This window comes from Xenopus laevis, chromosome 7L (genome assembly GCF_017654675.1).
Source record: "Xenopus laevis strain J_2021 chromosome 7L, Xenopus_laevis_v10.1, whole genome shotgun sequence".
NCBI lineage: Eukaryota > Metazoa > Chordata > Amphibia > Anura > Pipidae > Xenopus > Xenopus laevis.
The window spans coordinates 68,010,810-68,028,316 of NC_054383.1; the positions used below are offsets into that span (position 1 = coordinate 68,010,810).

Sequence of the window (17,507 nt, forward strand, 5' to 3'; positions counted from 1 at the left end):
TAAAGAAATTGCCAAGAATAGCACTGGAGGAGTGTGGTAAATATATGGGTAGAGATTTCAGCTAAACTTAAAAGGGTAGTTTTAGTACGTTATAGAATGGCTAATTCTAAGCAACTTTTCAAATGGCCTTCTTTTTTTCTTAGTTATAGTTTTTTAATTATTTGCCTGACTCTTTCCAGATTTTAAATGGGGGGGTTATTTATAAGGGCTCTTACACATGAGCGTTCCGACCTGCGCTCCCCTGCGTTCCGTTTTTTGGTGTTCAGCCGCAGGGGAGCGCAGGAATAGACGCAAGTCATTATTTGAAATGGGGCTGTACTCACTCAGGCGCGTGTAGGCGCCGAACGCAGGAAAAATGCAGCATGTTGTGTCTGAACCTGCGTTCGGCGCCTACACGCGCCTGAGTGAGTACAGCCCCATTTCAAATAATGACTTGCGTCTATTCCTGCGCTCCCCTGCGGCTGAACGCCAAAAAAAGGAACGCAGGGGAGCGCAGGTCGGAACGCTCATGTGTAAGAGCCCTAAAGGTACTTATCAAAGTATTTCTAATATAAAAATCCGACTGTCCGAATGGACCTTATTTATCATTAAAAAAGTCAGAAAAAATTGGGTCAGGCAAAAATCCGATAACTTCGGAGCTTTGCCCGAAAAGTACGAAGTGCAAGTTTTCAGACTTTTTGGTCCAAAATCCACAAAATTATTGGATATTGGTACGAATATCAGCGCAGACACTGGGACCCTCCCCATTGACTTATACAGGATCTCGAGAGCTTTGAGATGCTGGATTTTCGGAGTCTGACTTTTAAGACCACCAGGCTTTAACAAATTCTGAAAAATTCATAGTTTTTTTTTTTAGCCTGAAAACTATGAATTATTTGAATTTTGGATATTCGGAGCATAATAAATAACACCTTGATACCTTTTATTGCTCATAATTCTAAACATGCCCTCTCCTATCCATGTTCCAGAAATTAGTGCATGGTTGCTAGGGTTATTTGGGCCCTAGCAACCAGATTGCTGAACCTGTAAACTGGAAAGCTGCTGAATAAATAGCTAAATAACTTCTAATCAGTTTATAAATTAAATTTACTCATTACATTCATGGGCAATTGACAACAAGCCAATAATCTGGAATAATTTCAGAAACTACTAGGGAGTTATTCTTAACTGAGTGGGTCATGCATCATTAACAATCCTTGAGCTCTAGAGGCTCTGGGTTTACCCTAGTTTTGCCTTTATAGTCACCATATATGACTTTCAGCCCTTTCAGCCATTGCTTATTATTGTAAATTTTTACTTGGTAAAAAAGTGAGAAATGTACACTCTTCTCCTTTCATAAGTCATCATTCAACAAAAATATTGAGACTTAAGACTATTGTCACCTGCAGGCCAAAGTATTAATTCCTACAATAAGCAAATAATTACATGGAAACAGAATAAACTTGTCATAAAAAAAACCATATCCGAGCATTATCCTGTTAAGCCATTTGAGGCTCTTGAAGGCTATCACAGGTCAGAAGAACACAGGACTTGTAAAAAGGAAGGTTTTATTAAAGGGGTAGTACACATTTAAGTTAACTTTTAGCATGGTGCAGAAAGTGATAGTCTGAGACAATTTGCAATTGGTTATCATTTTTTATTATTTGTGGTTTTTCTGTTATTTTTATTCAGCAGCTCTCTGGTTTGAAATTTCAGCTGTATGGTTGCTAGGGTCCAAATTACCCTACATTTAACTAAAATTACATTACTTGATTGAAGTCATTGCTTCTAGACTTTGCATGTAGGGTGATCCCCATGAGAAGAATTTGCAAGTCATATTGGAAGAAATTAAAAGGGTTATTTATCAAAATCTGCACAGATTTTTACCCCTTATTTATCAATTCATTTTTCCTGTGTGGGAAAAAAAACTTGCTAAAATTGTGAGAAAATTCGAATCACAAAAAAAATTTCAGATTTCACGCCCGAAAAGTCTAATTTTTTCATATTTTTGCCCAAAAACCACATAAATCTTTAGTAGAGATGCGCGGATTCCCCCAAATCCTTTGCGAAAGATATGGCCGAATACCGAACTGAATCCTAATTTGCATATGCAAATTATGGGTGGGAAGGGGAAACCATTTTTTACTTCCTTGTTTTGTGACAGAAAGTCATGCGATTTCCCTCCCCACCCCTAATTTGAATATGCAAATTAGGATTCGGTTCGGCCAGGCAGAAGGATTCAGCCAAATCTGAATCCTGCTGAAAAAGGCCGAATCCTGGATTCGGTGCATCCCTATTCTTTAGATTTTTGCACGAAACCCCTGCGCAGATCAGGATATCTTCGGGACTTCTACACTTGACTTCTACATGAACTCGGCAGGTCTGAGTTGGAGTAAATGGTGCAATGAGACATGGCTTGAGAAGTGGAAAGAATCAGACCTGAGCAGAAACTTGAACTTTATGTAACTGTTTCCCATAGTTGTTGTCCTAGAACTATGCAAATAGGAGCTAGCAAAAAAGGAAGTGTATCCTGATAAGATAAGTATGGCTCATGCGGTAAATATCTCTTCATTTACATCTTTCAGAAAGGTATTTTGGCAGGCACTAAAAATATGGGAGCTAGTTGCACCATCTAAAAATGCATTGAACTCAGGGCTTTAAGTAGAAAATGTGAGACTGAAGGAGGATACATTAAAGTTTTACTCAGAATATCTTTAAAAAAAACAATTGGTATGGGGCACCAGAAATAACTTTTTCCAATTACATATTTTCTATGTGTCACCGTTTTTCTAATATTGAAGTGTAAAGTGTCATTTTTCATCTTCTAAAGCGGCTCTGGGGAGGGGGGGTCGCCGACCCTGTAAACTGTTCTAAATTGATACATTTAGTTGATAAATTTCTTATCTTTGTCCCTGCTGAAGAGAATCTCAAACACCAGGGACAGGATCCTTTAACTTTAAACTTAGATTTTGGAAAAACAGCAAAAAATAATAATAATAATGGAAAGTAACTGAAAAAAGTCTTTATTTCTCGGGAACAATCTGAAAACAACTGAACTGAAAAAAGTGTTTGGAAGGTGAACAACCCCTTTAACACATTTTATTGCTACAAGTTCTCTGAAGAAAGTGTGGGTTTTTATTCAGTGGGCTCATAAGAAAGCAGTCGGGCAAGAATATACTGCACACTTGGACTACGGTTGCCACCTTTTGGTGTGGGTAACCCCAGGTGAGGGCGTGACATACTGGGGCGGACCAATGACACGAAGGGTGGACCAATGACTTATCAGGGGCGGGTCTATGAAGTGGCAATCGGCTGATCACCCTGTCAATCTCATGGAATCAGTTTTTCACCAAGACAGCCCTTCAAAATACCGGGCTGTCCAGGTCAAAATCGAACAGGTGGAAACCATAACATGCAAAGGTCTTTTGGTCATTTCCAGGCCTACTAGGACATAATAATGCAGGGAGCTAACACAGCCAGTGTCAGACTTGGCTGGCGGGGCACCGGGAAAAACCCGGTAGGCCCCCGGCTCTTGTGGGCCCCACCGGCCCAGGTCCGTACCCACATCTGCCTCTTAATGCCGTGACTCCCTATGTCGGAGGTAGTGGCAAAAAAAAATATTTGTTTGCAGCGCCTGTGCACAACCACAGATACAAACGCGTCACCGCGCGCATGTGCAGACGCAGTGAACACGCCGGCATGGCAGGGGGGGCCCTGGGGCAGTAGCCCCGGTGGGCCCCAGTCCGACCCTGAACACAAAAAAAAGAACAGGGGACCTCTTAGGACACCCAGGCCATGCGAAGCTTCACACTACACTGTGTAGGTCATGTGACCTAGTGACAGCTGTCACTAGGAGATAGTGGCTGACAGGCTAGGTATTGAACAAATAACTTGGCAGGCAGAGTAAGTAAAACCCCATTGAAAATGGCAAGGCAGAAAAATATGGGTATAAATAAGGGTGCCCATGAGCTGTCACTCATCCTGGAGCTGTTGTTGTGAAAAAGAACCAGCCCAGGATACATTTCTTTGCACAGAACACACTGGGATCCTCTGATACCTGAGTTAAAAAAGCCTAAAAACTCATGACAATTATATTCTCTGAAAACAGTCTTTGTTTTGTCCCGAAATTGTGAAAAATATGGCCCTAGTCTTCTCATAAAACACTGGTCTGGAATGCAATATACCTGTGATAGTCTGTTTATGGGTAACCATGGCTGACAGCTGGTGTGATATAACTCCCTGTAACCCTGGCCAGTACCAATCTTCACAAAAGCCCTCTTGGAGCCCTAGAATTTTCTGCTGTGAAACTGACAAAGGACCTGCACACTTCAGTGTTAGGACCAGAGTAATAGGTTACTTTTGGCCACTTTACCAATTATGCTCTACAAAAGTGGCCTTTCTTTTGTCCCTAAAAAATCTGGCCCTTGTTTGCACAAAAACACTGGGACTTTCTGATGGCAAAGCAAAAAAAAACAAAAAAAAAACTAAAAACTCATGATTGCTTTTGGTCAAGTTTACCCACTTGTCTTCTTCTAAATTAACCAATATTTTGTCTCAGTATAAACTCAGCGAAATAGGGAAAACTCCTGCCAAGCACCGGTCTTTATCTGCACACACTTGGCATCCTGAACTTTCTGTCGCAGAAATGACACGGAATTGCACACGCTGTAGTTTGGACCAGAGTAAATGAAGAGTAGGTCTTTTAAAATAGCCCTTGTTCTGGAACTGAGAAAATGAAAATTTAATATAAACTTCTAAACACTGTGCAACCAATTAAAAATTTGGTACCGTTTCTGAAATAATCAAGTTTATCTTCACTATCCTTGAAGCACGTTTCTTTTCATTCACTCTTCGTGCAGGGGTTGGGTGTCAGATATTAGACAGTTAGATCGAATATATCTTATAGGGGGCTCCTTTTGCCTAGATGTATTAGAGCTTTCTCAATTAAAATCACCAGACATGTCTCTCTACATGCAGGCCCGGATTTGTGGTGAGGCAAAGTATTAGGAGTGGCATGCCGCCCAGCCACTTTCTGGGGAGCACTGGGGACACGTTACTCCCTAGTGCTCCGGCGCATTCGCTCACGCAGGGGGAGGTAGTGCGGACGGGCACTAGGACCTGGGGGCGCCCTTCCATGAAATCCAAACTTGTCTACATACAGGATCTCTGCAAAAGGCAGTTATTTTGTTAGATTTTTTTTGTACTGGAATCAGTTATTTGAGTGAACTCTAATACATCTGCTAGGAAAGGAAGCCCCCCTATAAGTGGGGTTGCCATCTGGTTGATATTTTACTGGCCTGGCCGGTAAAAATGTTGCTTGATGCCAATGTTATTTATAGGGAAAAACCATAAAGATATAGGAAGGCCTGTATTTTTTTTACAGAAAAGGTGGCAACCCTACCTAGAAGATATATTGGATCTGTCAATGAAAATCTGACACCCAACTGCTGCATGAAGACAGAATGAAGAGAAACAAATGCTGAGGAATATTTAAGATAAACTTGATTACATTTTCATGATAGTTACCCTTTAAATTATGACAAATCTGAACCTTGTTGGCACAAAAATACACTGGCACCCTCAGATGCCATTGTAAAAACAAAGGAGCTTAAAAATACGAGTTTTGGTCAATTTTACCCATTGTCTTTTCCTGAACTAACACTTTTTTGTCTCTAAATTGTGATGAATCTGGCCCTATCTTTCACATAACACACTAGAACCCTTCATCACAAAGAGCCTGAAAACTGATTATCTAGTTTCTAGGGATGCACCGAATCCACTATTTTGGATTCGGCAGAATCCCCGAATCCACCTTGGAAGATTCGGCTGAATACCGAACCGAATCCTAATTTGCAAAATAGGGACTGGAAAGGAAAAAGTGGAAAAAAATTGGCGTACTTCATTGTTTTGTAATGAAAAGAAATGTGAAATCCCGCCCTCCCCACAATGTGCATATACAAATTAGGATTCGGTGCATCCCTACTAGTTTCATCCATTTTATCCTGTATTGCCCATAATTATTGTGAAAAGTCGGAACTCAAAATAACCATATCAATCAGTTTATGGATAGCCATGGGTTAAGGGCATATTTATCAAGGGTCGAATTTTGAATTGAAAATACTTGAAAAACTAAATTAAGTCTAATTTTTTTTTTCTGGCCACATAGGTCCGTTTTCAATCGAATAGATCCGTATTTGAATCGTACGAATCAAAGGAAAAGTACATTCGATCGATTTAGATTTGAAGTTTTTCCCCCCAAAAAATTTGATTTTTCAAAGTCCACCAATTGACTCCAAATAGGTTCTAGGAGGTCCCCCATAGGCTAAAACAGCAATTCGGCAGGTTTTAGATGGCAAATGGTCAAAGTCTAATTTTTAAAGAGACAGTACATGATAAATTTCGATATTCTATTTTTTTTTCAAATTTGAATCTAATTTTTACTATTCCCTAGTCGAAATACGCCAAAAAAATACCTCGAAATTCGATTTTTTTTTTTTTCATTCGAAAATTCAACTCGACCTTTAATAAATCTTAGGGGCAGATTGGTGAATTTTCAAATGGAAAAAAAAAAATCTAATTTCAATCTATTTTTTTGTGTTCTTCGACTAGGGAATAGTTATAATTCTATTCGAAAAAAATCAAAATTTATCATGTACTATCTCTTTAAAAATCCTACTTCGTCCATTTGCCATCTAAAACCTGCCGAATTGCTGTTTTAGCCTACGCGGGACCTCCTAGAACCCATTTGGAGCCAATTGGTGGACTCTGAAAACTCGAAGTTTTTATTTGGGAAAAACTTTGAATCTAATTTAATCGAATGCGCTATTCCTTCAACTCATATTCGGCCGATTACGGACCGAATCGAAAACTAACCTATTCGACCCAAAAAAAAAAAAAAAAAACCTTTGACTTCATTTCAGATGGTCTTTTTAAATTCGGATTTTGACGTTTTTTCAATTTGAAATCCGACCCTTGATAAATCTGCCCCCCTAGTGTCTGGCGTGGAGTAACTCGTCCAAGAAAAAAAAGTGTCAGAAGTATAAGTTCCAGAGTAACATGAGACAACGAACTATTTAGGCCAGGCAATAAGATATATCTCGGTTATTGTCGCTGAGTTATGTGGCGTCTTGTTGTAGGCAGCGCGCCACGAACTACTTGACACGGCGGCGGCCGCGATATTGACGTTGCGTAAACACAACGAATATGTCTCCATTTTAGCTTGTCACTTTCCCGGAGCGACTAGGCGTAGCGTCACAGCACTTTTATGCATGTGCGATGTCACGTCATAGTCTCACGAGATGAGACTTGTGACGTCTGAATTTGCTTTCCGGAAGGAATCAAGGAGCTCGATTTTAACGGCACTGCGGGACTTTTAAACAATGATCCGGAACAACGGGATGCGTTAAGAAAATCGGGACAGGCGGTATGGGCTGTTGTCTGTCTAGGTTGCCTAGTGGGTAATCCGGCCCTGGACGGAAGAATATTTGATTAAAACGCTCCTTATAGTTTCTGTTTGTGACTTTTAATTCCATCAGTGCTAATGAAGCCTAATTTCCAGATGTGGCTTCAGCAAAGGCTTAAAGTTTTCCCAGGGCTACTGTCCAGCAGTTGGGCACGTAGAGTCCTTGCAGTCTCTGGATTCCTGGTAATTATCTACTGGTATATCTTCTCAGGGTCTCGTTACAGATCATTTTGGTATTCAGGCAAGCCAAGGGGTATTTCAGGAGCTTGTCTGCAGGCTCAGACCATGCAATGGAAAACATTGGAGGAGAAGGGGGATGTGGTTATGGCCAGTTTTCCTGGTGAGGAAACCAAATTGCAAGGGCCAGCCATGGTTGGCAATGGACACATCATTGTGGATGTTGGTAAAAATAACCTTTGGGTCTCTTCATTGTCAGTACTATTTCATCTGACCAATTATTCTCCATTGACCTTTGTTAAGAATGTAGGCGCATTGGCAGAGACTCGTGCAACTACAGTTTTCCTCAAAGAAGGTTTGATAAGAACCATTAGTTGCCGACAGCTTGAAGCAGCAGACTCACCCCGTGACTGTGTTACAGTGAAAGAAGATCATTTTGCACATAGAAGCAGGCCACATGTATACATACAAAAAATTCACATTCACAATCCAAGTGACAGAGTGGTGGCTTTTGATATCTCATCTCAGAAACCCCTTACAGGGGAGGCATTTTCCACCAGTGTGGAGAAGGTTCAAGAAAGGCAATTCCTCCTGTCATCTGGGAGAGTATCTGTTGAAGATGGCAAAATTATCTTAGTTGTGGTTGCCACCAACAAGTTAGTCAGTAGACTGCAAGTAAGTCCAAAATCAGAGCATGATGAAACTGTACTTTCTGTTGTGTATGCGTCTGAGCCAATAGACCCTGGGAAGCTGTCTGATACCTTAAGTAAGTTACGAGAATCTGCAAAGAAGGAAATGGTTGAATTGATGCACATGAAAATTGAAGACTTGTTTCATGAACATCAACAAATTTGGTCAGACTTGTTTGTATCAGGTAAGAATAATTTTTATGTGTAAATATTCTTGTTTTATGTTGATCGCTGCCTCTACTAATAACTTCATTAATAGAGCATTCTTCAAAAGGATGTTTTATTTATAGATATATTGGCCTCCTCTCTGTAATACTAGGGAAGACAAGAAACGAGAGAGGCTTCAAGGGGACAGGCTGTGCATTTTATAAATTAACACTGTAAACCTGAAAACCATACTTTCCTCTTAAAACCAGTAATTTGTAGTTCACATCCACTTTATTTTTATGTAATTGTTCAGAAAAATGTATTGCCATGGGTTACTGTAAAGCTCACTGCACATTTATGTTCATATATATTTATATGCAGATGGATAAACAGCCTGGTGTGCCATTTGCTGTTTAGCATATTGGGCAGCTGTATTAAAAAACAGTCCCTTTAGATTGTCATGTCTTGTGTTAGTATGACTTTTAACTACATTTATGGTCCCTATGTTAGGCATACTAACCTAAGCAACTCAAATATATCTGTACGTTTAAAGCAATAAAATACAGTAAAATTGTATAAATCCGGCATCCCTAAATGTTGCACAAGTATTTCTGTAAAAATAGGAACAAGCATAGAGATTGTGAACTGAGCTTTCTTTTCCCTAATGTCCTTTGCAGTTTTTCACCTTAATATGGCAGTTCAACAGATAACACTTGTTTACATAATACTTAATGTTTTAGTAAACTTCCCCTTTATGCATAAAGAGTGTAGGGTGATGTCAGTTGAATAAGCAGATTTACACAAAACACATAATTGTTGGTGTGTTGCCATGACAGGTCTGAACTGGATATTAGAGGGTACTGTATGAACTGTGTCCTTTCCAAATGCCTGCAAGTATGATTTCATAGAATATATGCAGACTTATAGGTAAATTAATCAGAAGCCAAGAGTTTTTAATAGGAAAGTATTTTGTTTTTAGGTTTACAGGTTTCGGTTCTAAAATGCACATCGTGCCCCCCTTGCGGTTTGTTGTTTATGTCTGTCTGACCAACAGTGCACCAGCTCTTCCTAATGAGATATTCTGTTTGAGGCACTTTTTAGTGTATACCAAGCAAATCTCACTTCTTAAGTGATTCATGTAATGATGTGCCACAGTTGCAGGTGTCCGTACATTCCTCAGAATCTTTTAGCTGAAACTGCTAATTAGTTTAATATGACCATGTATCTGTTAAATGGCTTAAACTGAATTATTCAAATAAGTCTCCAGACTTCTTGGACATGCAGGGGGGCTATATAGTAAGGGCAGAGTACACGAAAGTTATTCGCAGTGCAATATTAAAGCACAAGGAAAAGTAAATTCACTGGGAGGTGACAAGTTGTTTGGCATCCACCACAATCTTCCTCCAGACATCCCCTTCAGTTTTTTTGGGTGTGTGCACAGTACAGAGATTTAAGAAATGTTTCTGTACTGCTTGTGCGCCCTGTAGAATTGCCTGTGGTAAGACTGGCAGAAGAAAGAAGATGGTGGCCATGTGCTCTGTAAGCAGTACCTCGGGTGTAACAAGTAAGCTAAAATAACTAAGGGGTGCTAAACAATTTGACACCCCTAAAGAAGTCTCTTCATCATTAAAGGGGCGGTTAACTTTTAGTATGGTATAGAATGACCTGTTCCTAGCAACTTTGCAATTGGCCTTATTTTTTTATTGTGTTTGAATTATTTGTCTTCTTCTTTTCACTCTTTCCATCTTTCAAATGGGGGGTCGCTGACCCCAGCAGCCTAAACACGATTGCTCTTTAACGCTACAGTTTTATTGTTATTCCTACTCTTTGTTACTTAACTTCCTGTTCAGTCCCCTTCTATTTATATTCCAGCTTCTCATTCAAACCATTGCCTGGCTGCTAAGGTAAATAAGACCCTAGCAATCATATAGCTGCTGAATAGCAAACTGCAGAGCTGCTGAACAGAACGCTAAATAACTGAAAAACCAGAAAAAATTAAGACCAATTGCAAATTGTCTCAGCATATCAATGTCTGTATCCTACTAAAACTTAATTAAAAAGTGAGCAAACCCTTTAAGCCATTTGCGTCCAAATGGACATGCCTAGTGAATTACTTGATATTGCATTGATTAGTGGGATTTAGATACAACAGATACATGCTGGTCTTTTTTTTTTTTTTTATTTAATAAATAAATGAGAATATTAATGATTGTTTACTTGTAAATACACCGCTGCTTTCCATTTCAGTCTTTGTTTATAGAGAATTGTATTTATTATGGTTTGGACTAACATCTTGATAACATTCTTTTTTTTTTTTTTATTCTAGGCATAGAGATGAAAAAGATTACAGATTTGCATACTCCATCCAGAGATACCATCAACATTACTCTTTACTACATGCTTTCTTGTTCTCTGGCACCATTGGTGGATCCCATTTTAAGTAATGAGGAGAGAGAGAAAATGGAATCATTTCTGAATTATGCAGATCACTGTTTCACTGGTCATTCCTCCATGCATGCTGAGAATTTGTGGCCTAATAGCATTAGTGGTATTACACAACTTTTGCAACTCTGGGATTTATGGAAATTAACTTTACAAAAAAGAGGATGCAAAAGTCTTGTGTCAGCTGGTGCCCATGGACTAATGCAGGGTATGCTTCTGAGCTTTGGAGGTTTGCAGTTTACAGAGAACCACTTGCAGTTTCAGTCAGACCCACACGTCCTCCACAATAGTTACTCACTTCGTGGAATACATTATAACAAGGACCTTATTAACCTTGCTGTCCTGCTGGATCACGATGAGAAGCCTTTTCTCCACGTGTCTGTGAAATTTCAGGATAAGTTGGTAAAACTTTATGCCTGTGAAGCAGGATGTCTAAATGAGCCAGTCGAATTGACTTCTGAAATTCGAGGGCACATATTTCCAGTGCTCATAACTCAGCCATTAACCCCGCTGCTGTATATTGCTACAGATTTGACACACCTTCAGGATTTAAGACACACCCTTCATCTGAAGGAAATTTTGGCACATGAAGAACATATGGCAAAGCAATATCGAGGGCTGCCTTTCTTGTTTTGGTTTAGCGTGGCATCGCTTATCGCACTGTTCCATTTGTTCTTGTTTAAACTTATCTACAATGAGTACTGTGGTCCAGGTGCCAAGCCACTCTTCAGGAGTAAGGTATAATTCTAAATCTAGCTCAAGCTTCCTGTTGCCTAATACAGAGCTGTTCTTCATGATGGTTGTGCCTGGTTTCTAAAATATAATGTTTGCCTGGGAATTTTGCTTGGTGTGTGCATGTGGTGATGGTTCTTCAGTTTCCACAGAATATGTCATACAATAGAAGTGAACATTTTAGAAACATTTTCAAATTTAAAAAAAGCTGCACTGTTAATTGAAAAGCACAAAACTTGTTTGTAAAACTGTTGTAGAAAATACATTTTCTGAGTCATTGTATTCACCACAAAAGGAATTTAATTTATTTCCTGTTTAAAGTAGGTTACATTTTTCAGTGTGCATTGCATTTATAAACTTTAAATTATATAGATTGCCACTGGATTTTGCATATTGATATGCTTTTGGCCTGTGTGGCAGACATACCAGCTTAGTAAACAAATCAATGGAATTATAAATACATTTGTTACCATATTGATTTAGGAAATGTAAGGCAACTTACAGTATGTTAGACACATAGATAAATCTGTTAGAAAGACAGGTCCAAAAACAGACTTTTTCTGTTAATAACTCCGTCATATTTTGGCTCTTTCCACAGGAGTTTTGTAATTTTAGGGTGTGGACCTTTTATGAGTTTATGGAAATTAAGTACATCTGCTTATATAATACAAGTAATTGTACACTTCAATAGTGGCAGTTCTTACTGCAAGATTATGCTTTTTAATGATACTTTTATGAAGTTCAACTACTGTTTCCCCCTCCTTTATTTATTTGATTCTAGTGTAAAGTTCTAAACCTGCTTTAAGGTTTATTTTTGATTGAATTTGCATTTCTGTGCAAATGTTTTCATATTGATGAATTACTTTTTTGCCTTGTCAGCCTCTTAATACTTCAGTTTATGTTATTTTGCAACAAATTACAGCAACATGTTCTACTTTTTTCAAGTTTCTTTTGGGATTTTTCAAAGACAAAGATGTATCCTTTTAACACGTTTTAGTAATTTTTTTTGTAATAAAAATATTGTAAATGCATAAATCTGTATTTTTCATTCCCCAGCTGTGCAATAAATCCTCTAATTTACCTCCCTATAGCTTTATAACATTTGCTGTATGTTTCTTATTTTAGCCTTGTTCCGTGAATTTTTGTTTCAGCTCCCATAAGTAGGAATGCCATGTCTGCTACTTTAGCGTTATGCGGTTGATGCTGTGTGATTAATGTGCAAAGTTACACAACATAACTGATCACCCCTATAATCACCTGAAATGGATAATGCATTGTTAAAGTTCACTTAAAGGACCAGTAACGTCAAAAAATTTTTTTACAAAATTAGTTAGTATACATCGAAATATAAACACCAACACACTTTAAAATTTTAAATTGCAAAGCCTTTATTAAAAAATAACTTACTGAAACTCCACTTCCTGTCCTCTTCAGAAACTGCGATACGGCGACCATCCTTCCTGCAGCAGTTGATTTCTTCTCCCTGGCTATCTCTCCTGGCCACTCTATGTCTGCCGCGCTCTGCCAGCAAGATTGACAGCCAGCTTCTTCTTCTCCAGTCACTTCTTGATGCAGCCGTACTGGTCCTGGTGGTGATCATCTATGGGGCTTGCACAAAACCGGCGTGCGCTGGACTTCTCCCTGCACACTCGGTGTGCTGCTGCTGCGGACTCTGAGCCCTGCTGCCCCTTTGTTTCCCGTGCACCCTGTGTAATGGAGGTCCCTGCTGACTGGGGGTCTGCGGCGGAGAGCGCTTGTTGTTGCTCCCACCGCCGGGCCTGTCACTCCTGATCGCTGCTCTCACGGAAAGTAGCGCCATGGAGAGCCTGTCAGGATCTGACAGGAGAGCCTCTCAGCGTGGCGCTGTCCCAGGCGCTGCCGCTTGAACTGCAGCTATCGGTGGAGAAGTACACAGTACAAGGAAAACCGTCAGAGTTTCCGTGCAGAAATGCACGCTTGTGGAGTTCCCTTCAGTTCAGACGGCAGCGCCTGGGACAGCGCTACGGACACCACCCAAAAGCAGCAGCACTGCGGGACAGGCTCTCCATGGCGCTACTTTCCATGAGAGCAGCGATCAGGAGTGACAGGCCCGGCGGTGGGAGCAACAACAAGCGCTCTCCGCCGCAGACCCCCAGTCAGCAGGGACCTCCATTACACAGGGTGCACGGGAAACAAAGGGGAAGCAGGGCTCAGAGTCCGCAGCAGCAGCACACCGAGTGTGCAGGGAGAAGTCCAGCGCACGCCGGTTTTGTGCAAGCCCCATAGATGATCACCACCAGGACCAGTACGGCTGCATCAAGAAGTGACTGGAGAAGAAGAAGCTGGCTGTCAATCTTGCTGGCAGAGCGCGGCAGACATAGAGTGGCCAGGAGAGATAGCCAGGGAGAAGAAATCAACTGCTGCAGGAAGGATGGTCGCCGTATCGCCGTTTCTGAAGAGGACAGGAAGTGGAGTTTCAGTAAGTTATTTTTTAATAAAGGCTTTGCAATTTAAAATTTTAAAGTGTGTTGGTGTTTATATTTCGATGTATACTAACGAATTTTGTAAAAAAAAATTTTGACGTTACTGGTCCTTTAAGAAGTTGATGGGAGGGGGGGGTTAGTTCTTCCAGAGAACACTTCCTCTACTTCATGTTCTTTGTCCCCTGCAAACTTCACACACGGCTACCTCAGAGTTATTTGTTCTTTCTCTTATGGAAAATAAGCGTCCTAATATAATTATCATGGTAATCTTAATCAGTACAGTGAGTGAGTCCCAAAAAATTAAACAGAATTTTGTAGTATCCTAAATCTTAAAGGGGTCTTTAGTTTGATGTTGAGAGTAGGTCTACCTGGGGTGGGGGGTAGGGTTTTTTTCCCCACAGGTTGATTTCTCCTTTAAGGGTGTGTTTTAATATGACTTCAATTTTTCACATATGAGTAACAAGTGATATCCCTGCAGTGAGCTCCAACAATTTGGTTTTTTGGTGTTCTACCACCATTAATGTGAATATGGTCTTAAAAGTTATTGTGGTAACATGGTTGTGGTTTAAAAAAGGGAGTGGGCAACACTGGCTTCCATTATCGGCCCTCCACTCTCAGTACCACAGAAGTTGAACAGCACTGCTCTATATGATCCATAGGGTCAAGAGTAGAGTAGTGATCAGAACATATTTCAACTATATCAAGACATATAGCTTATACTAATAGTTTATTAGGTGTATTAATTATGTTATGTAACTTTGCACAGTAATGACTTCTGTGAATGAAACCTAGTATGATATATACATGTCCTAATAGTGATGTCCTGATAGTGATGTGTGGGTTCCCTCAACTTAAACCTGGCCCGGCCTGCTCTGTCACCTCTATTTGAAGACCCGCCCCACGGTGATGTCATGAAAGGGGCAGGTGCAATTTTAAATATTCATGTAACTGAAGCTGGCACTGTGAGTTCCCGTGACCCAAACATTTTTTTGCAGTAGCCAGCCTGAACCCGCCCCATCCGCGGGTAAACCTGTGGGTTTTAGGCCGGCCTGCACATCAGTAATGTCTGGTAATAGCAGGGACAATTTTGGGGGTTAGCTGTATAGGAAAAGGTTCTCTTATACAGAAACCCATTATCCAGAAATGTACAAATTTTAGAAAAAAAAAAAGATTTCCTTTTTTTTCTGTAATACTATAAAAGGAAGGGCCTTGCACTTGATCCTATCTAAGCACAAATCCATATTGGTGCCAAAACAATCCTGTTAGGTTTAGTTAATGTTTACATTTCTTTTAGTAGCCTTATGTATGAAGATCAGAATTGCGGTAGACCCCTTATCTGAAAAACACCTGGTCTCAAGCATTCCAGATAACAGATTCCATACCTGTATAACATTTAGGAAAATGGGAAACCCAGGATATTTTCTGATACTAGACCTGATCCTTTTACTTTCACTCAAATGGTAAATAATAGGTAAATAGGCAAACATAAGTGTTAGATTAGGGTTACCTGAGGGACTTCTCATTCAAGAGAATAAAAAAGTGATCTTGGGTGAGCAGCAACTGTTCTTGATAGCCCGCAGAATTGAAGTGCAGGTTTTTGAGATTACATTAAAGGATAACTAGGTCACCATGCCCCTATCCTTCATGTTCTTCCAGCACAGCCCTCCTCCTTATATGTGAAGAAGCCCGACTGCTGCCTTATGATGCGCATAAAGAGCTGTACTTTACACTTTGGTAAAACAAATGGACCGTGCTGCTAAAACACAAGTTAGTCTTCCCCCAACATTTTGCTCCTTGATGTGAGAAAAGCAGCATGGGTAGTATGGAAAAGGGATTTAAATACAGGATAAGGCTTATGACCAATCAATTCCCTTCTGTTGTCTTTGGTTTCTTTTTTTGTCACAAATCTCTAAATCGGATGTTTTTTTCATGCTTTTTTTATCTATACTTTTTTTATCACTTATTTGTATACTTGACACATGGCAATGGCTCCTATAGGAACAAACTGTAAGGCAGGGTAATCTTGGTGATTAACATTCAGTGTAAAGTCAACTCATAATGTACTTCCCAAGTAAAATTAAAAATACACCTCTACTCTGAGATAAACATGACATCTATTCCTTGTAGTAGATCTCATACATTTAAAAGCATTTTTTGCAATTTTAACTGTAGCTACAGTGACATCATATGAATTGTTATAAATTCTGCTCCCTTCTGAGTGGTGATGCTAACAATATAGACTTGCTCAACACATAGCAATGAAGCCTCTTATTAACAACATATTTTATTGATTAAACAGGAAGATACCAGTGTCTGAGAAAGCATGAGACCCTGATAAGATTCATCATAAGCAACTTGGAGTGAGAAAACTACTGCAGCAAGAAATGTATTCTAGTACTTGGAACAGTTCACCATTAGTTTTAGAAGTAGTATTGTTGGGTGAGGAATAAGAAACGACAATCAAAATATATTTTGGAAAATAAAATATTTTTTTGTTTAAATAGGCTCAAATTGTATTTATCTGTTTATAGTCGATAGTTATTCAGAAATAAATCCACAATTTCCAATGCAAATCTACTTCCAATGCAAATCTACTTGCTAAAAAATGAAATCTAATAACATATCTGTATTTGCCATGATTGGTTTGTTTTGAAATTGTCTGTTATTCCTTATATAAGTGCCACTTATTGTGGTGTGACTTGATTTTATTTGAGTTCCATTAAAATATCTCTTTAATACATGTTTTCAGTTCTTTTGCCTTTTCTCCATTCTGCTAAACGACAATGGCATTGTAATTCATCACCCTTAAGGAAAGTCATAAATTGTCACCTTCTGTTTTAAGGCCACCTATCATACAATAAATGTTTCCCCACAGGAGGTGCAAGATAATAGTTTGGGGAAAACAATAGTATCATGTGAAGAAACCCTATGCCACCTGCACAGAGAGGGACCTCCTGATTCGGCAGCCATGTTGGTGCACACACGTGCATGTAATGACGTGTTGGTTGCTGATTGCTTGCTAGGGGGGCTTTCTTCACAAAATACTGTTGTTCCCCTCAATCAGAGTACAGGCAGATAGCAGATAAGCTCTGTAGAACATAATGTTATCTGTTATCCACTATTTATCCTGTGCCATATAGCCTTTTTTCAATTTCCGCCATTATTATTCAGCTGCTTGTTTATATGAACTATAGTAGTGTTTTTGAAGCAAATAGATCAGTCTTACCCGTGCAGGGCAACACTACATGATCTTTTCATTACTTTAAAACACTTTAATTTTTTAGTGTTACTGTTCCTTTAAGAGTAGGCACCATTTTTGTGTTTATTTCATGTAGGTTTTGTCTACAGTTAACTTAGAGAGCATTATTGTGTACCCAAAGGCAAACTGAAAATTGTCGGTGTACCAAGAGAATCCAC

At 39.5% G+C, this 17,507-nt stretch overlaps 1 protein-coding gene across 2 annotated transcripts; it reads left to right on the forward strand.

Moving 5' to 3' along the window:
• The first annotated feature begins 7,244 nt into the window (after positions 1-7,244).
• On the forward strand, positions 7,245-16,830 carry kiaa2013.L (KIAA2013 L homeolog). Of its 2 annotated transcripts, XM_018224214.2 has the most exons (3): positions 7,245-8,492; positions 10,781-11,634; positions 16,390-16,830. In XM_018224214.2, exons 1-3 carry the CDS (start codon positions 7,520-7,522, stop codon positions 16,405-16,407), a joined length of 1,845 nt encoding a protein of 614 aa, XP_018079703.1. In that variant the 5' UTR covers positions 7,245-7,519; the 3' UTR covers positions 16,408-16,830.
• Positions 16,831-17,507: the final 677 nt, after the last annotated feature.

Bases quoted from the DNA above. Each gene is read 5' to 3' on its own strand.
- kiaa2013.L (XM_018224214.2), top strand. From the start codon at position 7,520: ATGAAGCCTAATTTCCAGATGTGGCTTCAGCAAAGGCTTAAAGTTTTC. The intron at 8,493-10,780 runs GTAAGAATAATT...TTTTTATTCTAG, and splicing joins GTCAGACTTGTTTGTATCAG to GCATAGAGATGAAAAAGATT.